At 36.1% G+C, this 21,924-nt stretch overlaps 3 protein-coding genes across 6 annotated transcripts; 2 read left to right on the top strand and 1 right to left on the bottom strand.

The window, feature by feature from the left end:
- Positions 1-253: 253 nt before the first annotated feature.
- Positions 254-5,551, top strand: LOC102624317 (uncharacterized). 3 transcript variants are annotated; one of them, XM_006478811.4, is made up of 9 exons: positions 254-726; positions 965-1,176; positions 1,346-1,627; positions 3,112-3,234; positions 3,734-3,884; positions 4,438-4,535; positions 4,768-4,804; positions 4,907-5,061; positions 5,184-5,551. In XM_006478811.4, the coding sequence occupies exons 1-8, from the start codon at positions 378-380 to the stop codon at positions 5,023-5,025; spliced, it is 1,371 nt and encodes a 456-aa protein (XP_006478874.2). In that variant the 5' UTR covers positions 254-377; the 3' UTR covers positions 5,026-5,061; positions 5,184-5,551. The 3 variants fall into 3 exon arrangements, with proteins under 3 accessions (XP_006478874.2, XP_006478871.2, XP_006478872.2); XM_006478808.3 differs by having other exon boundaries at positions 255-726; positions 4,315-4,535; positions 5,155-5,551; XM_006478809.4 differs by having other exon boundaries at positions 256-726; positions 4,315-4,535.
- A 144-nt stretch (positions 5,552-5,695) lies between these two features.
- LOC102625355 (clathrin interactor EPSIN 2) lies at positions 5,696-14,249 on the bottom strand. Of its 2 annotated transcripts, none has more exons than XM_006478813.4 (13): positions 14,002-14,249; positions 13,488-13,564; positions 13,298-13,349; positions 12,989-13,068; positions 12,830-12,908; positions 12,505-12,588; positions 12,245-12,390; positions 11,276-11,623; positions 10,740-10,835; positions 10,346-10,650; positions 8,487-8,701; positions 6,727-7,762; positions 5,696-6,626 (listed from the first exon to the last, which is right to left on the bottom strand). In XM_006478813.4, the coding sequence occupies exons 2-13, from the start codon at positions 13,520-13,522 to the stop codon at positions 6,082-6,084; spliced, it is 3,021 nt and encodes a 1,006-aa protein (XP_006478876.2). In that variant the 5' UTR covers positions 13,523-13,564; positions 14,002-14,249; the 3' UTR covers positions 5,696-6,081. The 2 variants fall into 2 exon arrangements, with proteins under 2 accessions (XP_006478876.2, XP_006478875.2); XM_006478812.4 differs by having other exon boundaries at positions 13,488-13,611; positions 14,002-14,248.
- A 2,348-nt stretch (positions 14,250-16,597) lies between these two features.
- Positions 16,598-19,519, top strand: LOC102625816 (mitochondrial import inner membrane translocase subunit PAM16 like 2). The gene is made up of 4 exons (XM_006478814.4): positions 16,598-16,966; positions 17,092-17,179; positions 18,815-18,948; positions 19,033-19,519. The coding sequence occupies exons 1-4, from the start codon at positions 16,964-16,966 to the stop codon at positions 19,156-19,158; spliced, it is 351 nt and encodes a 116-aa protein (XP_006478877.2). The 5' UTR covers positions 16,598-16,963; the 3' UTR covers positions 19,159-19,519.
- Positions 19,520-21,924: the final 2,405 nt, after the last annotated feature.

The raw sequence follows: 21,924 nt of genomic DNA on the forward strand, positions 1-21,924 counted from the left end.
AAAATGTTAAGCATAAAATTAATTGTACATAAAACGAAATTTCATTTGTCAGAAAAAAATAATATTTTTATTGGTCGGGGTGCAACACTGTTGTTTGGGAAGAAAAATTGATGTGCAACATGTATATCTGATGCATCTGTCCAATAATAATCTGCCATTTGGCAAGTTTGTAGCAGACCCACTAATTTTTTATTTTAAAATAAAATCATGGTTATTTTTTTTTCCCTGCTGATTTTCTTCCAAAATATTTTCTAAATTCTAAAATGAAATTAACTAGTAGTTGCATCTTAGCCAACTTAAAGATTGGGCTTCAAGCCGTTGTGAGTGCTGCTGATTAATCCGCATTACACAATTCAAGAGAGTAATTTTTTAAAGAAATGAATCCATCGGCCGCAAGAGTTAGCAGAGACTCGAGCAGTGTCTGTGTTTGTCTTTTTCACTCAAACTCAAGGCCATCATCGTTTCTGGGCATTAACAACAATACAATTTCATTTAACAAAACAAACACAAACACCCTTTTGCTGAATACTGCTACTAATTCTAGAACAATAAATCGAACCCGGGTCTATCGAAAAAACAGCACTGGAGTTGAAGCTTGCTTATCTCCGGCTAAATCACTCAGACAGATTCTTGAATTGCCAGGAGTTCATCAAGGCCCTGCTTGTTTCGATGCTCTCAGTGCCAAGCTTGTTGAAAAATCTGGTTTTAGTTTCTGTTTTACCAGTGGTATGCATATGCGCCTGCTTTTTATTCCTATTACTTCATTTCCTCACATGGGTTTGTTTCTTTTTCTCGAATTAAATTTTAGTTTCATGCATTTTATTATTGGCAATTTGTTCTTATTGTGTTTTAACTTGTTGCATACACTCCTATGGTAGTTTTTAGATTTTGTAAGTATGTTTCCCTCTCAATGGAGTAGTCTAGTTTGCAAGTGAGTAATGCCTTTACATGCTTCCATCATTAGGATTTTCAATATCGGCTGCTCGACTGGCGCTGCCAGACACTGGATTTATTTCATATGGAGAGATGGTGGATCAGGGGCAGCTGATCACCCAAGCCGTGTCAATCCCTGTTATTGGGGATGGCGATAATGGATATGGGAATGCGATGAATGTCAAGAGAACTGTAAAGGGATATATTAAAGCGGGCTTTGCAGGGATCATTCTTGAAGATCAGGTCCATACTTCTTAAATAGTTCTAGATTTTCAAATGCTTATTCTGTAATAGTGTTGTTATTTCATTAACCGTGCAGAACGTCTTAAACTAACAAACTTGTGCAATGACCATTCCACCTTTAATTTTACACAATTTTGATCCTTGCTCCTTATGAAACTTTCATTCCAAGGTATCTCCGAAAGCTTGCGGTCATACACAGGGCCGGAAAGTTGTGTCTAGAGAGGAAGCAGTGATGCGGATAAAAGCAGCTGTTGATGCTCGGAAAGAAAGTGGCTCTGACATTGTTATTGTGGCTCGAACTGATTCGCGCCAAGCTCTGTCTCTGGAGGAATCACTCCGGAGGTCAAGGGCTTTTACTGATGCCGGAGCTGATGTTCTTTTTATTGATGCACTTGCCTCAAAGGAAGATATGAAGGCTTTCTGTGAAATCTCTCCTCTAGTTCCAAAAATGGTATGCTGTGTTTCCCATGATATAACATTAAGTAATTGCAACCTAGTACTAAGTGAATGATATATACTTATATCTCATGCTTAATTATTACACTTTAGAAGAATTGGCTATGTTGGTGATGTAACAAAATCTAAAGTGCTTCAGCTAGTTTTTATAGCAAGAACAATCCCAGATGGCATAAAGAGTAGCTCTACCGTTACTAGATATTTTCCTTGAGCATGTTGGGAAAATGCAGTGCTGAGTGCTCATTTTCAAGCTTAATATATTTGCCTGTAGCTCATAATAAGTTTTAGTTTTTACATTTTTCATTCCAGAAATGTATTTGGTTATAAGTACACTATTTTGAGTATTTTCCAGCTGGAGGTTATTAATACAAAATTATTTTTCCAATGCAGTATAATTTGTGATAGACAGTTTGGTTAGAGTAACTGCTGCATGTTTGGAATCCATTACCCAGTCAGCGAGGATTGAGTACATTTGATAGTGATTGCGTCAGTGAAGTGCAGTTGATGTTTTTACTTTCAAACGTAGTTGTGAAGTTGCATTCTGCATTACACCTTGAGTTTCCTTTGAATTAGGCAGTCTGAGGCATTTTTGGCATCATCTTGGACTTATTCTTATTATTTTTTCTTTTCTCTTTTTTAATGAATTATGACTTTTCTCTAAGGACCCATCACTTTCTGTCCATTGATGTCTTCATTCATAAGAATGGTTATAGGATATGTACCTTCATTTGCCGAAAATATGGGTAACATTCTGGGGTTACTATACCAATTTTATGGAGCTTTCACTTAATTGCAAGCTTAAAAGTTTTACTTTCTATGATTCTCCCACTGTGCAAAAAAACTTGTCATCTATGTTTTATTCTGTAAATGCACAAATACACAGATATCTAGCTGTATATGTAGCCTGTATCCACTTCATGACATAACTGTTGTATCTGTATCTATAGGTTATAGGTATATATTCAAAAAGCCCTTGAGACAAATGGTTTGCTACTTGTACTGAGGGAGTAAAAGCTTCAGTCATAAAGTGATATATTATACTGTATATGCATCTGCTGGAATGATTTATTTCATTTAGTTTTGTCTCATTTGCAAAGACTCTTGATGAGAACTTTCTTATTTCATGGACAATAAAGCATAGACTCTAATTGCAAACAATTCCAGTAAAAGATAAGCACTGACATTATCTTATCTGTTCCCACCTTGTGCACTCTTCTTCTTCTTCTTCGCCATTTTTCTTTGTTTGGTACTGCAAAACACTACAACCTTGGTAGTCGGGACACTCGTGAGATAGTCCTTCTCCTACTATTTACACCTGCAATCTCTTCAATTGGGTCAATGGTTTTCAGTTTCATTGGATTAACTTGAACTGTCCTACTTGTATTATTGGGACATGCATTGGAAATTCTTGATGAAGTAAAATTTCTCAGTATATTGTCAATTTCTTTTGTCTGATGGAGCTCTTTTTTTCTTTCATAGGCCAATATGCTTGAAGGTGGAGGAAAAACACCAATACTTAATCCACTTGAGCTTGAAGAGCTCGGATTTAAACTTGTGGCATACCCCCTTTCCCTGATAGGAGTTTCCGTTCGAGCAATGCAGGTCAGATTTCTTCACTGTTTTTCTACCGTGCATAAAGTTCTAATGCAAAAGGTGAAAAGCTGCACAGTGGTGGGACTCTACCATTTTGTAGATTTTGAAAAAGACAACTCCTACGCTTTTAGAAGTTGATATAATTGTATTTTGACAATGTGATTAATATGCTATAAAAGTATCATTTGCAATTGTTTTTCTTCTTTAGAGATTTTGGTAATTAAATTTTTCTTTTCTCCTTTACCGGAACTGCCATTTTAACAGAAAAATTCTCCGCAACAGATTTGTTCGTTCCAAATTTAGGTTTTGACATGGTTTTCATTTGCATTATATTCTTAGTCTTCATTGGTTGTAAGATAATGTGCTCCTTCGTTAACACCTGCTGCTTGGTTGTATTTTGATGAATGTAATTTGAAATACTGCTGAATAGAATGTCATATTCCTTGTTTATGACTACTTTTATATAGCATTCCTGGACTGTAAGTTAACCTCTATGACTAATTTGCAGGATGCACTTACTGCCATTAAAGGAGGTCGTATTCCTTCACCTGGAAGTATGCCGTCTTTTCAAGAAATCAAGGAAACCTTAGGGTTCAACACTTACTATGAAGAAGAGAAGCGTTATGCCACTAGTATGAGGAGGTTGTCTTCAGAAAATGGTGTGTCAGACTTTGGCTCCTAAATCTAGAAACTTCTTTTACTACCAACTCTAGTTGTCACCAAGATAATCCGATCTCTCCGGGTTAGAAATGTGGAGTTAAAGTTGCATTTAGCATGAATGGTTCTATAACTGAGACTACAAGGATCTCTTTGGTGAATGAATAATAAATTCTAGCTGTCACTTGATACTTGCACATTTTTCTGGTTGAGCATCATGTTCAGTCTTCTGAAATTTTTTGAAACCTCTTGTTTAATATTTGTTCATTCATGTGCTGCATTCTTTAGCACACACAAGTAAATTATCAAATTTAGAAAACCCAAAACTTTTGGCTGGCCAATTTTGTCCCACTCCCACTCGGTTTCAAGTAATTTTCATACGTTACTGATTTGCTTTATAATATTCGTAATAATAAATATATTATATGTCAGTGACCAGTAACTCATACGATACACAACCAATGGCTCAAGATGACACAGCACGGAGGGGTCAAAGTTCCCAAGATCCTATTGTCGAAGTGATTACTCCTGAAGTATACACCAACTCTGGTGCAGGTGGTTCGAGGGATGCTTTCTCTGGGATCTGGTCTCGGACATTAAGAGTTAAAATCACTGGCAGAGATGGATTTGAGAAACTTGATGTTAGAATTCCTGTAAGTTCTCTTTCCATTGCAGTCAACATAAACCGTTCTTATAAGGTTATTTCTGGTTCTATCATAACACTCCTCCATATTTCTTGTGAATCGAAGTGATAAATAATTACACTACTTTATATATTTGGAATCAAATTTGGTTTCTTTCCTGATTAAGTTGTATCACTAAAATGATGTACTAATTTTGTTTATGAAAAACTGACTTACTTTTTTCATCATCTTTTTCTCACAGGCTGGATTTTTGGATGGAATCACAAATGTAGTGCCAGGTATAGTTTTTTATCGAACAAACTTTTTCAGCTCTCGTGTCTTTTTTCCAGATCCATCATTGAGAATCATAACAAAAAAATGTTGCTATTATGTTATTACAGCTTTAGGGGGAGTAAACCTCAAAGAACTTTTGAATGATGCAGCCGAAGAAGTCGGAGGGAAGCTACTGTTAGACTTTACTGACACAGTCGGTGACAGAATTCAAGTCTTTCTTGAATGAATGCACCAGTCGGCAGCTGCCTGCCATGCTTCAAAGGTAAATGAATGCTCCTTGGCTGTGTGTAAAACAAAAAACTCAAAGCTAACCTTCTGAGAGTTGCGGTCTTGATATCATTCTCTCTTTTTGGAGGGGGGAACTCATATTTAATATTATTCCAGAAAATTGAATGAGCATAAGAACGGGAAAATCTTCAAGAGTTTCTCGATGGATACAATGCCACCCCAGTAGTTTTTTAAGCATTTGGAACAGAAGCTTCTTCAACCGGATATTGAAGCCCGTGGTCTGGGAAAATTAAAGATATTTGAAGAACGATGTGACTGATTATGTTGTATCATTATAATAATCTCACTAAACTCTGTTAATGCTTTTTGCTTAATCGCTCGAATAAGGTATTGTGCTTCTTGAAGGCATTTGTCTTAGGATGCGGCGAATGTGCCACGAATCGATTAGTCATGCATCAAGCAAGAACTTGGACTTTATTATCCCAATGAAATGTGATAATACAATTTAGCATTAATTTACCATACTTTTGTGTGTAGCATTAATTATTGACATTAATTTTTTCTTCTCTGCTTAATTCTCGAGCACTTTAATACGTATACAAGAGTCCCAGGAGAAGTGCATAAACGATAATCCAAAGATGTAAATTAATTGAAAATGCAACTACAGATGAGAAATAGAAAAATGAATTTATCAAACTTATTGTTCGGTAAGTAGGCACACAAGTACATTCTTCAAAGTGACAAAGAATAATAGGTTTTTCCTCACCGTTACAACTTTCACAACAGCTGAAGAAATCAATGAACAAAAAAAACTATCGAACCCCAAAGAAAACGACAGCTTAAGCAACAGATCTAAAGGATGAATGAACATAAATCACATCGGGCCACTCCCTGGAAAATTACAACTATTGGTGAAAATACAGCTTTCGAAACAAAGTACATGGGACTCGGAGTTTATTGCAACTCTAGATTTGCTATGCCAACCTTCTTTACCTCATAATATAAATGTATCTACCATCTCCCACCTCAGTACAGTGGGGCAGGCGGCTTTATCTTATCTGTAGCCGCCACCATAAGGTTGTCCATAAGGTTGTTGGGGAGAATAACCGCTAGCTCCTGTCATCGACCTATAACCACCCTGCATAGTTGATCCAGGAGGCATCGCTGTTTGCGGCTGCATTTGGCTCATTCCCATATTCCCCGGACCCATATTCATCCCTGTGTTCATCCCCATCCCCATTCCCATTCCCATGGGCTGATTCATACCTCCATAACCCCCCATTCCCATGCCCATGCCCATGCCAATGCCTGCTCCAGGAGCTCCACCCATGCTCATGCCCGCAGCAGGAGCACCACCCATTCCCATACCCATACCCACACCCATGCCCATACCCAAGCTAGAACCCATCGCAGTATTTGGTGGAGCCCGCAAAACGCCGGTGCCAGCACGACCTAACCCAGAACCAGATCCCATAGCTTTACCCATTGTGATGGTAGATGTCACTGCTGCCTGTTGTGGAGGTTGTTTCTCCATTCTCCTCTCTTTCCGATTAATTGCATCAAAATCAACACCAATGTCCGCCAGTGGATTTGTTTTAGCTGCGAACAGCAAAATCTATTTATGTTAATTTTCTAAGACAGATATTGAGAAATAAAAACCCAATAACATATTATTGTTGGTTCAACACCAAGAACTTACGTCCTGATATATTCAAATTAACTAGCCCTCTACTAAGTGTATCGGCCCAAACCGCTGATTTGGGCTCAAACTTAGCCTTGGATTGTTGAGGTTGTGGAACTATAGCAAGTGATCCTGTTGAAGAGGGAAGAACCGGTTGTGAAGCTACTGGGGGAGTTGGTGCTTGAGGAAGAAAATTATTCAGTAAATCATTGTTCTGTTGTGTTGGACCAGTTGGATTTTGATGAGCAAATGCGGAACCATTTGGATTTTGATGAGCACTCAGTGGACCAGTTGGATTTTGATGACCAAATGCGGGACCAGTTGGATGTTGATAACCACTTGCTGGACCAGCTGGATTTTGATGAACGAATGCCTGACCAGTTGGATCTTGATGAGCACCTACTGGAACAGCTGGATTTTGATGAGCAAATTGTGAAGCAGCAGGGACTGCAGAACCCTGATGGGCTAGGAAGTCCCCACTGTTAAACTGAGCAGTTGGTCCAGCTGGAGTTTGAGGAGCCATGTACGAAGTCACAGAAGCTGCGGAACTCCCCTGTGAAATGAAGTTATTATTGCTGAACTGTGCAGCTGATCTGGATGACATTTGAGGCTCTACATATGGCGCTGCAGGAGACATAGATCCTGTCTGCGGTTGGAAGCTCCCATAAATATTAGCATTTGAGTGTGCAGGCTGGCCAGCAGGAGTTGAAAAGGGAACCTGCGATGCTGCGGCAGGTGAAGGTCCAGGAGGAGGAAGGATATCTGCCAGAACATCAGTGTCCTGCTGTGAAGTTGACAGTTCTTGAGGCAAAAACTGTGAGTTTCCTGGAGAAGGTTGAACATTGGGGACATTGGGTGCAGAGTATGTCATGCCATAGAATGACTCCTCAAAGTTATTGACAGATTCCCCTTGCGAAGCAGCTTGCTGGGGCATTTCTGCATTTTGGTTCAAGTGGAAGGGAGCAGTAGATGCCATTGCCTGTTGTGGAGCTGGAGCATTGTCTGTAGAAGGGAGAGCCTTGAATGGAGTGTCCCCAAATGGATCTTCAAAAGTCTGAATCAAAAGAATATATGTAAATTTTCATCTGAGGTGTTAAATGTAAATTAACTTTTTCCTTTTTACATGTGGTTCACAATCTCCCATTTAACTATCCTAACATAATGCATATGATGGTTCAATTTGAACATAACCTCTCAACTTGGTAGACATCACACTAGAAATATTTAAGATATCTTCAAAATTGGCAAGTACTATATATCTTCAAAATTGGGTAAGTACTCTATCAAAATCAAGAGACAAGTGGAAATCAACGAAGAACCCACGATATCTAGCCTACAAGCAAACACATGTTGCCTGATGGTGATTATAGTATAGCATGGACTAGGATGTCATTAGTGAAACCACTACATAACATTTTGATGTCCTAAATGAATGCCTAAAGTTCCTTCACAAACTATTCGCCGACATTTTTCCCACAGAATGCTTTCCCTTGTTCAACTTTTTAACTATTGTGTAGAGGATGTTTCTAGCATTTTATAAAGCCAATGTGCTGTAACTCTATTTAAAAGCCATTAGCAGGCCCCAATTCAAGATGTGTGCCTTCAAGAGGCCATTAAGCCAGAAGGGGAAAATTGAACTTTAATATACTCACTAGACCAGCATTATGTGCATCACTGGAGAAGTTGAAATGATTCTAAATATTGAACTGATTTATGACATGAATTAACACAACAAAAAATGATTTCAACAGAGTTTATAAATTAGAGAACAATATTACCTGATTCACAACATTGGATGCTGATTGTGATGCTGGATATGTGGATGCTGCACCAGAGTTTGAGAATGCCTCAGCTTCAGTAGTGGAACTTGCAGGCACGCTTGGCATAATAGCCAATGCATTTGAAGAAAATGAATCTGACAGAGAGCCAAGCAAGTCTATCTCAGCAGAGTTTGAAGTTGCAAGGGCAGCAGCGGTCGGCATAGAAGCAGAAGCTGATAAAAGAACGGTAAAATAAAATGAGTTACAGTACTGTGTATCATCACAAAAGCAGCAGCCAAAAGGGCACAGTCCTAGCTCCTCAAAACAACTATTTCCCCAATCAGATCAACCCCAACATCCCGCCAATCATTGCACATCCTTATCCTTGTTCAAGCATGTGGTCCAGTGGGGAGCTGCGTCAAACAGATTGCAAAACACTTGGAATCTAGGAAATTTCGCATACTTAACCAAAAATTTAGTGTTTTCAGTCATTTTATTAAATCTAAAAGAAACAACAAAAATTAAAATACTTCCAATTGAAAACATCCAGTGCCCTCTTCTCCTTCAAGCAACATAGAATAGCTTGGCCAGCATAAAATTAACCAGAACATGGGATATGATCAGCATATCAAAATTACTGATAATAGAAAATCCTTCTTACTGACTCAGATGCAGGATAACCCAAATTCTCTTAGTACATGTAGGAAAGCTAATTCCCGATCAACAGAACTGGGAAATGATTTTAAAGAGAACTAGCATACTGAGTACCATCTTGCTTTTATGTGCACGTCTGGACATAACAAAATTCAAAGTCTCAAATGAGATCAGCATGCCAATGACAAGGGGGCTTCTAATTACATCTAAACTAACGGTTTAAAGTAGAACCAATGAACGTAGCACATCTCTTTCCTAGCTAAGATCGATAATAAAGTAAAGATCGGCTTCCAAAAGCATTCTGACATAATAGTTAATTTGGCTCCTGAAAGAGCATTGTACATGAGAGTCGCTGAAAGTCAACACAACCTGGCAGTAACTCTTGCTCCACCTGAAGACCTCAGCAGTGCAATTTTTTAAAATGTTAATTAAGAAAGATTTATTATGATAAGAGTCCATAAAAGAGCCTCAATTTAACAAGAGCACAAACTACAGCCAAATTCAAATTTGGCTGCAGAAAATAAAGGCACAAAGCACATACATAAACCTTCCTTGGACCCAACCTGAAGCCTAAACTACTGCCAAACAAATTCTTCATGCTTTCTAAATTGACTTTATGGATGCTTTCTCAGATTCTCCAACCCCCATAAAGTGCGTGTCTATTTTAGCCAAACATAACAGACAAGAAAAGGTTTTGGCTATTTAGAAACACATTTAGAACAGGCAAAAGTATTTACAAACCAACCTAAATGAATCAACCTTACAGGCCATTGCTGCACCCCCACCCAGATATCGAAGGCAAGAACCTAGAATGTATTAGTTACTTCGCACTTATAGAAGCACCAGCTCATACCATGAATACAAGTACTCCAATACACTTTCAAGTAGGAAAACTTACAATAAAAAAAGGACAAACAAGTATGGTCACATTTAACCATATTTTAGAGAAACTAAATGCCAATGCAGATTACATATCAACACTATCATACCCTCAGGTCATGATCCTTATCCAGAGATGAGACAAAAAATGTGCTTAATAAATTAATATGAACACAAATAAAATTAAATACCGAACAAAGATGCCCTCACCCGATGGCAACATGTTCAAACATCTTAACTATAAGAAATCATGGGGTGGAATCTTTAACAGCATGAAAAGATATTACAACAAGGCACTTCACAATTTGAGCAGAAGAATTACATGAAAAAGGGAATTATTGTACCTTGAACTGAACCACGTGGATCAAATTCATCAGGAGCCACAGCTTCCTGATTAGCAGATGTAAAATTGTCAAAAGTATTGGTTGCTTGGTTTGGATTATGACTTGCAGGTGGAGAAGAAGCTCCAGGAGCAGCTGGTGGAGAAGAAGATCCAGGAGCAGCTGGTGGAGAAGCAGCTCCAGGGGCAGCTGGTGGAGAAGAAGCTCCAAGGCGGGCTGGTGGAGGAAGAACTCCAGGGGGGGTTGGTGGAGGAAGAACTCCAGGTGGGCCTGGTGGAGGAACAGCAGATGCCGAACTTTCTCCATCCCTTTTATCAACAGTAATCACAATTGGACACACTGATGAGTATAATTGTAAGCACAATCTGACTGCATTACTATGTTACGAGATAAATACCTTTCACTGTGAACAGGGCTTCGAGATTCGCTTACTGCTTCTTCATAACTAGGAGGGGCACCAATATTTTGTTCAGAAAACTTCCGCTCAAGCCCCCTGCCAATACAACACAAAATGTTGAAGCATTTCAGTTATGCTCTATCAGATCTCAACAAGCGACTAGCAATCTCCAATAACATCAACGAGTCGTGATTTCATTCACTTAGAGCACGCCCCTCTTGAGAATTATAACCATTTCTGGGAAGACAAAATGCATGGACATCCATTTTATCCACAAAAAAATTTACTCACAGCAATGACACTAAAGCTCAATCTACCTGCATTAACACGATGATGTCCGTACAGATATTCTTGTATGATTCTTTTTCAATTAGAAATTCTAATTATTGCGTAATTTTGGACATTCCTCTTTTAGTCATGATTAACTAGCCTTCTCTACTGTCAGCCAAACATATAAATTAAAGGAACAGAGAAAATCCAAGACGACAAGGTTCAAATATAGTGTTGTAGAGGTCTCTACAAAAGTGGATTCATACCGAGATGATAATTGACCATCATCAGAGTTTCTGCTTGAGCCATCTTGATACGCATCGACACTTCTACTTCTTCCGCGATAGTCATCATCCCTGTACACATCTCTGCTATAGCGATCTTCATAATCTCTGCCATACCGATCTCCATCACGACTATAAGAGTCTCCGTTTCTGCTAGAACGATCATCATCCCTGTAGCCATAGCCATACTCTCTTTCTCTTCCATAACCATTCTGATCATCATTTCCATAGCGGCCTTCATAACGATCATTATCATATCTGTCACCATATCCTCCAGAACTTGAATATGAACCAGGTCTGTACATTCCTCCAGCAGTTGTGTTGCGAAACCTGTTGAATAAATAAAATACATATCTCTCAGAAAATCACACTAATACTCAATCATACCAGGGTATTTAAGGATGCCAACCACAGAAAAGTCCAATGGATCGGAATTTCAAAAAATAATATTAAACATAAGATAATTATAAGGTCCTAAAATGTTACACGACTCGGAAGTAACACATAAATTATATAGACTTTTCATAATCAACATAATGATCGTATCTCTATGATTATCATCTAGTACAAAACAAGCAGTCCATTATCGTTTGTATGAATCATAAAGCATTGCCATACAAAACCTCAACAACAATCTACAAGAGATAGTTTTGATCAAAACAAAGGGGTAGAAGGAGATGATACAGATGTTGAAACTATATAAAATGTGGATTGGGAAATCAAAGTTAGGTTTTATCACATCATATTACGGAGATTATTACAGTAAATCTCCTGATAAAATAACATGGGGGAATTCAAAACATAGTCAGAAACACCAAAAGTAAAGCTAGAGCACAGTTAGCCCCACCAAAAAAAAAAAAAAACAAAAAACAAACTAGAGCAAACAACAAAACCAACAGCCACACCCAAGAAAAAGTGTTTAAGTTGGACCATTTTCTAGAGCAAACTCACTTATCCCTGTTAGCAGCAGCCTTCTGTCTAACTTCAATTATCCTTTCTTTATCGTTTACCAGGGCCACAAGGCTCTGAGATTTCTTTCTGACATTGCTACCCTGGTCCCTCCCACTGGAATCAATATATTGGAAATCGGACAATGTCTGTAAGATGAGCAAAAGACTGTTCTCAGATATAGATAAAGATAATCAAATAGCTGCAAAAAGTATAATCAACCTGTTATGTCTTTCAAACAGCATTAAGAAACTGGAAATTACCGATATTTGATATGAGTGTTCACGGATATCATCTATGACACGCTCAGACCCATGCGCTACAAGGTACTCCAACACAGTCAAAGCCTGAAGCCCAACACAAGAAAATGTTCAATTCTAAATTTCCAGTAAAATACAGGAAAAATATAGAACACACAGTAAGCCAATAATTTAACATTTATAGCAACTGCAATGACCATCAAGGTTAACAAGAGTTTTGGATAAATAGCACCCAAATTGGCAGACACATAAGAAAAATATATTAAAACTTGCAGAATAACAAATTGCGAGTATAAGCTATTTGATCTAACTAACACATCATTCTGACCTTGTAGACATGACGCCAATTCTTTCCAGTGTCATTAATTCGTTTCCAAATGACTCCAATAATCATCTGGTATTCATGACTGCAAAATTTTCCAAAATGAGATCCTTTGAATCAATTGAAGTAATGCAAAGCACCCAAGAAAGAATTGTTCGAGCTTACTAGTTTCTAGTAGCCTGTGCAATATCAGCAAGTAGTGTTCCATGAGGACCCCAGGGTTCATTGCTAGTAGCATCAAGGACCTGAAAGGAAAAAAAATATAAGTCGTCTCAAGTATCTTACAAGCATCTAACTGATTCAAACAACAAATTCGTAGATCAACGGATTCAAAAATCACCATGAGGCAACTTTCAGTTAGACGCATGTTAATAGATTATCAACATGGGTTTCATAAAGTCATCTCGTAACATCAAATCCAAAAATGTGACCTTATCTGGCTCTAACTAGCTAAACAAACAAGGAAACCTTTACCTTTTGTTCAATTCCGGGAACTTTAAGTACTTTCTTATTGACCCCTCTCTTACTGCAAGAACAGGAAATAGACGCACAAAAACAATTAGGCCAAAATGCTCACAAAACATACACATAGAAATTACCCAGTCAAATGCATCATAAAAACGACCCATAACATTACAACAATGTGAACGAGGAACAGACTTACATGTCCCTAAAAGTTTGATCGAAGGCTTTCTTCATCGCCGACTAGACTCAAAATGATCACTTCGAATTGGCCTGGCCCTGGTTTCAAATGAAACAAGCTCACTTCACAATATATATCTCATGCCCTGCTTAAAAATAAAATAAGATAACCAAATTAATCAATCAACAATCATTCATCAAAACTCCCAAACTTCCATTCATCTATTATCAAAATAACAACAGCAGCACGCCCAAATCAAGAATCAAAATAATCAATCATATTGTAAAGCTTGTTCAATTTTTAACATCATACATCCAGATCCAACACAATCAACCAAAAAAAAAACAACGAAGGAGCATTGCAGCAGACTAGTTATAATTGACAAAAAATTAAATGAAAAAAGCAAACAAAATAAATTTAGTGATCTAATTACTTCAAATAATTAAAAACAACAAAACGATTTTTTTAGGAGAATTTGAAAAACGAAATCTAGAAAGAAAAAAAAAAAAGGCAGATCCGAGATTCAGAAACAAACCTGATGGAATTGAATTGAATTGGATTGGATTGAATGAATAGAAGCGAAGAAATCGTAGATCTGATGAGACGAGAGAAATGGGGGAGAGACCAGCCAACAAAACGAAATAGAAGAAGAAGAAGAAGAAACAGGAGAGCGGTCTCCGTTTAGTTTTGCTTTTGCCTCTGCCTCGGCTTTTAGATTTCTCTTTCTATTATTACTATTAAATCGGAGATTTAGAATAAACAAAGACAGCGCAACTTACACGCAGCTAATTCGGAGCCTTTGTGCTTTTTTCCTTCCTTTTTTTTATTCTTTTTATTTAAAAGGAATCATTAACTTTTGTATTAATTTCATTTAATTTTTTATTTTTATATTTTTATTTTGTTGCAAATGACACGCACACACACTACACAACAACGCGGACGTCGGCGCGTAGCTGGTGCAAGGTGGCTTGGCTGCCTCCTACATTAGTTTTAGCCACCTTTCTTATTCCTCAAAAACTATTAGTTAGTAGCTTCTTTTTGAACGTGTCCAGCTATCCAATAAATAAATAATAAAAGTTTTAATTTTAAAATAAAATTTTAAAGTGGATAATATAATTGGCATGATTCCTTGGGTAAAATAGTCATTTCACAAAGCGGATAGTGACGGCTGGTAACAAAAATTTGGTTAGAATGTTTTGGGCAAATGATATATTCTTGCTATTTGTAGATAGCAATCTCTACATTTAAATCGTACACAACTTGACATCAAATCATATTTTATTTAATAGTTATGTACTAGAACCCCTAGAGCCAACGGCCGCAGGGTATGGCTGTGCTCCAAATGTTTGATAAAATGACCCGGAACGCGTGACCACGACATTCTCCCCCACCCAATTCTGCAACGCCCTCATAGCGATTTGTGCTTCAACTGTTGCGCCACGAAATGGGCACCATCCTATGAGCGGCGATGATGTCCATTGCCAGCACAATGTTACATATAGCCCGTGTAATGGCGGGCAACGATGAGGTCTGTAATATCTTTCTAATGGATAATCTGCAACTGCATACAATTAAGTATATGAACTAAGCCATCTGCCATCAGTAAGCCCGCAACATGACAATGCTATCTAGTGCCTGCTTGATAATACTACCCAATAACTTGAGTAGTTTAATACTTCAAGTAGTTGCTCGACATTATACCAATAGTTATGTAGTTCGGTGATAATTTCTCTTTCTTTGTGTGTGTGCATAGAAATTTCAATAAGGGATAATAAAATAATTTTTAATATATTATAAGATAAGATATACAGTATTGTACTATATATTTTTTTGTCTTTTAACTTATCATTAAGTCAGGGATTCCTTTATTGCAAAATTATTATTATTATACGCGAGTGTTTTCTTATTAGGACGTCTTGATAAAAAATTTTAATCCACTCCTTCAATCTCAATCATTGAATTTGTCCAAGAGATTTAATTTTAGCATTACCATATACAAGTTATAGAATTTTCACTTTCTATACCTACTTTTCATCTTTCTCTACCAATCTAGTATAATTGCTAATGATTTATGAGTTTTAATAGTAAATTATTCATTTTTGTGCTTACACACAGACTATTGCATAAAATGTAGGGATTTAATACTCAATTTAAGTTATGAGTGATTGAAAAATCAATTCAGGATGAAGTCGAGTACAAAGTTGGATAAGTCAAGAATCTGGTCGAATAGAAAGTTGAGTAAGTATATTAAATGAGTCGAGTATTAAGTGGAGTACTTTTTAAAATAAATTGATTAAAAGTCGAGTAAATTTTTTGAGCAAGTCGAGTAAGAGTTATGTAATTTTTAAAGACATTAAGTACGAAGTCGGGTAAGTCCAGTATTTAGTTGAGTAAAAAGTGAAGGAGATGAATAAGTCGAGTAGGAAGTCGAGTAAATACATTGAATAAGTTGAGTATTAATAATTTTGAAGATAAATTGAGTCGAATATTAATAATTTTTAAAATAAATTGAGTAAAAGTCGAGTAAATATGTTGAATAAGTAGAGTAACAATTATGTTATTTTTTAAAGAAGTCGAGTTCAAACTTGCATAAGTCAAGCATTCAGTCAAGTAAGAAGTGACGTAAGTGAGTTGAGTAAGTCAAATATCTAATCGAGTAAATAAATTGAATGAGTCGAGTATTTAGTGAAGAAAAAGTCAAGTAATTTTTTAAATAAGTTAAGTAAACATCAAGTAATTTTTTAAATAAGTTAAGTAAACATCAAGTAAGTTTTTGAACACGCCGAGTAAGAGTCGAGTAATAATATTGAGTAAGAAGTTATTTGATCAAGTTGAGTAAGTATATTGAATGAGTCAAGTATTAAGTCGAGCAATATTTAAAACAAACCAAGTAAAAATCGAGTAAATTTTTTGAATAAGTCGAGTAACGGTTATGTTATATTTTAAAGAAGTCAAGTACAAAATCGGATAAGTCGAGCATTCGGTTGAGTAAAAAGTGAAGTAATAGAGTTGAATAAGTTAAGTATCTAGTCGAATAAGTAAAATAAAATATTAAAGATTTTAATAGTTTAAGATATATTTTAGATATTTTGGGAGAAATGGGTTATATCCCACGCAATTTCCTCATTCATTCTCATTCCTGTCCAAAAAAATGGACCAGTACACACAAAACCAGATCTACGCATTAAATTTATTTTTGTATAAATTATAAACAAACCACTCCTGACTCCTGAACAAGTATCTAGATTCGTCATTGAAGTGTTAGGAATAATATATAACTAAATAAGCTAGTAGTTGGGATGCTTTTTTGACATTTTGTCTCGGCAAAATTCGAAATTCTTTCCTTGTCAGTCCTAAATATTTTTCCCTCGCAAAACCCTAGAATCTTCTATTTTATTATATAGTTGAAATTTCTCTAAAATTCGACGTACAAAACTATCAATCGACATTCGAAAGGCCCAAAATTTTCGATTTAATATTTGATCAGATCATCGACTATGGTATGCATCCTGAATCTGTTTGATTGATCATTTTATGTTTATTTATATATGAAATTTGAAACAATTTATTGGGGATTTTTTTTGGGAATTTAATTATAACAATATTATTGTTCAATTTGATTTAGGCTGCAAAGATTCTTGCTAATTTAATCGTGATGGGTTCTGGGATATTGGCTAGGGCGGTAGTTCAAGCATATCGTCAGGCTCTTGCCAGTAAGTTAGATTTATTTGGCCTTTTGATTTTTTATTATGAGAAAATTATATTTATTTCGATATGATTTTTTTTTTAAATATTGTTACAATTTCTTGATGTAGCCAATTTTTGAACACGACGATATTTCCATTAGTAAAAGATTTGTTTGAGTAAAAATTTAATCCCTCAGCTCAATTCTTATTGTTAGTTGTTACTGCAAGTGCAGGGCAATACATTAGCTTTGGGAATCGAGGTTGAATTTTCCCTTTTTAAAAGCTTTTTGATTCAGCTTTTTTGTTTAGGCATAATATAAGAGATGAATGGGTGACCAGGAGGATAATAACATAATGAATATAGGGTGTTGCAGGATTAGTTTAACAGAACATAGAGTTCTTTTTTAAAGTTGAGACTTCACAAATGGAGAGGGATTCGAACCCCCGGTATTCTTATCAATACTTCGGTTTTCAAGACCGACTCTTTCAACCGCTCAGACATCCATCCCCTTTGCGCTTTGCTACCGTTTTTTTTTACTAAATCTTTTCTGTTTTTTAATTAGAAATAGATCTATATGGTTTTTGCACAGTATGACTTTTCCAGGGAAAATAAATGAGAGAAGTAACTATATCGTTTTTAGTTTTCAGTTAGTCATTGATAAAATCAGTTTTAAATTATAGTCTCATCTTCATTGTGAGTGTTTATTAAGCGGATATATTTTTCCCAAAATTCTAATGAGGTCTTGAGGTCTAGTGATATCCGCACAATGTATTCATGATTTAGCATGTGATTTACTCATTATAAGCTGCTAGTTTCTGCCCCTGATTGGCTGCCTAGGCAATCTGGTGCCTTTATTGCATGAATTACAGCTAGTTTAATCACAGTGGCTGTGAAATTTTGTTCTCTAAATAATTCTTAAGGTAGCATGACAACTTCTTTCTAGTTCAAAAATGACAAAAATGACGAAAAATCAAGTTTTAAAAAAGCTCAAAAAGGCTTTTAAAGAAGTTTAAAATTTAGCTTCTCCCAGGAGATGTTAAACAACATTTGTATCCTTCATAAGCTCTTTGATCATTTAAAACTAGATGATACAAAAAATTGTAGAGAACTTTCAGACAAAGAAGGTTCCTTTAGAAAAAGAGAGAAGCCACACCAAACGAGATGAGCACTAAATGTTCGAGGCTTTTGATTTTCCACTACAAAGCATGTGGAAACAACTTCCCAATGTTTATAACACTAGTTCATTCTGTATTCAATGTGTTTCATCTACGTTTCTTCTAAACACTATGAATTTTTGGTCATTTGAAGTTATCAGCAAATAATCTGAAAAAAGAATAAAAGATGAAAACAGATAATTTCCTTCATCCAACTTGCATCCTGCTGGTTCTAACATCATATTAGCTGCCAGAAGTCCTAAAAGTCTGCTTGGGCATTGATCATAGTCTGTATGACTGTCCGAAAGATATTTTTTTGCCCCTACTTTTATGTTTCTAAATAGCTATCTGCAAGGCTTCTGTATGTTCAGAATTCATGTGTTCCAAAATTGCATGCTTTGGAGAAATAACACAAGTGACATGGCACCACATATATTGTGAATTATGATCGTGATGGCTTCAGATGTCTATCAACCTTGTGCATAACTAACACGTAGTATATTGCAGATGCCTCAAAATCTGGTGTTGCCCAAGAAACACTACAAAATGCTGCTCGCAGAGTAAGCAAAAGCATGACGGAGCAAGAGGCCAGGCAGATTCTTGGTGTATCTGAGGAAACCACTTGGGAGGAGATAATGAAGGTGAGTTCTATTATTATGTGTCTGTACACTTTTCCGTCTATAATTTAAAAAGGTTTCTAAAACGTGTTTCTTTTGCTTGTACAGAAATATGATACTTTATTTGAGAGGAATGCCAAAAACGGAAGCTTTTACCTTCAGTCAAAGGTTCACAGAGCCAAGGAATGTCTAGAGGGCGTCTATCCAAGCAAAGGGGATGGTAGCCCTAGTTGAGACCGTTTGAAGCTTACTCTTTGCACATATTGACCCATGCCTCTGATTGTATTTCTGGTATGATGGCTTTCTTTAAAGATAAAAATTGTATACGTGTACAAGTTCATGTGCAATTGACCTTGTTTTTCAATCCTTAAGTTTAAAACTGGTGGCGGATGAACCAGGAAAGATTCTCATAATGCAACCATTTTGTCTTAAGAGACAATGGATGGGAGGGACTAACCTAATTAAGTGTAGAGTTTTTTTTTTTTGAGAAGAATTGTAGGCAGGCTTGGCTGATTGTAATTGTTATCTTTGTTGAATGGAACTGTACTCTGCTGTCAGTTGCCAAAGGAATGAAATGCATTAATTTTGAGAGTGATCTTTAAAGTGCCCCGGAACCGTTATTTTGACATAAAATGAACTGTGCTTTGATCCATTTTGGTGCTTTTCCTTGATCTTTTGATAAGAAGACTTCTTCACATCCATAAAATAATTTTAATTTTAAGGAGAGTATATTGTTACGGGATGATTACTTTGCGCAATTCACGTGGTACCTACACAACTTCTAGCACAAAAGTTGTTAAGTAAGTCTATTGAACGTTTCAAGCTAAGTAAGGATGTTTGCGAGAAAGCTAAAGAGAAGAGAGAACAATGTAGTAAAAAATAATTTTATTACTCGCAAGAGAGAATATAAGAGAACTTTACAACGATATTTGAGTTGCTTTTACTTGGTGTGCTGTGTTTTGTGTGTGGTGTGGTGCGTGCAAAATGGTGGGTGTCATGTCCTATAAAGAGGCTTGCCTAGTTCTAGAGAGTTCTATGCAACTTGTGCAATTACACAAGTGTAGAATTAATTAGATATTTACAAGTGGTAGTGTGTTGTAGAGATTTCTAGAATCGAGCCGAACTTATTCACTTTAACTTGTGGACTTGGGCTTAACACTGGGCTGCTTGCTACTGAGCGTCGACGGTCCTTTATTGAGCGCACCTTGGCATGCTAATTTGGTCTCTTTTGATGGTAAATTTGAGCAGCCCATGGCAATATTCTTCTTGTCAATATGCTTCTTGTTTAAGCTTATTTGGGTTGATGGTGGGTAAATTTTCACAAAAATATATAAAGAGACCTGTAAAGGGGTCCTCCAACCACAAGGGGCGAAGCTATGAAGGGGCTAACCTGGGTTAGTTTCTTGAAAAAAATTAATTAATTATAAATTTACTCTTTTTAAAAAACTTATAATAAAATATAAAAATATAACTAATAATTATGATCAATATCTATTTTTTCTAAATCGAAAAACTCACCCAAATCCATGACTAATTGATGCAATTATCCAAAGTCTAAATTCTCTAAAACTCAGTTGTTCAAGTCATCAAGTTGTCACCTCATGAGTGACGGCCAGCCTCTGTCGCACCCGCATGCTCATATTATTTTTAAATTAGTTATTAGCTTATACTTTTGTCAAATTTTTTGATAAAATAATTAATAATTCTCTAATGTATTATTATCGTAGACAATATAATTCAAATAAAATAATATATGAGTTTTCTTTTTTGAAGAATCGCAGGACAAAATTTATTTTCATTGTATTTTTATAATTTTATTATTAGTTTTTTACTTATCTGGTGTATTTTAATAATTTCATTTGTATAGAATAATTTTTTTGAGAAGTAATTGAATTTTAAAAAAAATCTAACCAACCCAAAAAATAGTGATAGCTTCGCCACTGGCAACCACAATTCTAAATTTATGTTTAACTTGGACTCCTATGTTTTTTAACATCCTTGGTACCCTTAATGACTATGTTTTCACTTTTTTGAACAACCTTAGTACACTTAATGACTATGTTTTCACTCAGTACAAGACAAGAGTCTTATATTTATGATATTGTGTAAGACAAAGATTTGTATCTATTGGGAGCTCGTTCAATGCTGCCATTACTACGCTCCTCGCTGTTCCTAAACTCAGAGATATAACAGCATTCGTGTTTCCATCAAGAATTGTTTTGACCTTCATTGGCTGGGCATTCTACAGATCGTCAGACTCTTCTTTGAGTGGTATGCTCTGGGAGGCACTTAGTTATTCTGATATGAGAAATTCCCCAAATCCATAACGTGGCAATACAAAGACTTCTTGCAAATATGCTTTTAATACAATCAAATTTCCACTTCAGAGTTGTTATTATTATTATTATTTTTCCGAAATCATTGCACCAAGACAGGTTTGATCTTACAATCATGTGCTTTAATTTGATTCCTAGACAAGAATTAGATTCGCATGAAGTGGGGTCGCTGTATTGCATCCAAGCTGACCAAACAACCCAAATGTTAAATTGAAGTGAGGCCAAAACCGGGGGCCGCATTAATTTTTAGTAAATTCATTGGCAAATTAGCTATGAGTAATCTAGAATGCATTGAAATTAAAACACAACACCATAAATCGATGGAGTTTAATAACAAAAGAAAACAAATATAATTATAGTGAATGATCATACCATCCATTTTCTATATGAAATTTGTTACAAAATGAAAAATTAAACTTCAATTTGGGATTTTGATATCCGTTAGTATTTGTCCTATTGTTTCTGTTTGTTTCTTGACAATTAATAATTATGCAACGAATAGGCTCTCTCTAAAACCTCATATGTTCCATGTTCTTATATTGCCTTGCAGCTGTCACATATTGCTATTCAGCACCATTGGTTTGACTTAAAAATGAAGAAAAAGAAAAAAAAGGGTCATAAAGTTTCATCCAGAAAAAGTAACATATTCCAACTCGAATTCAGA

Source organism: Citrus sinensis, chromosome 3, assembly GCF_022201045.2.
Source record: "Citrus sinensis cultivar Valencia sweet orange chromosome 3, DVS_A1.0, whole genome shotgun sequence".
Classification (NCBI taxonomy): domain Eukaryota; kingdom Viridiplantae; phylum Streptophyta; class Magnoliopsida; order Sapindales; family Rutaceae; genus Citrus; species Citrus sinensis.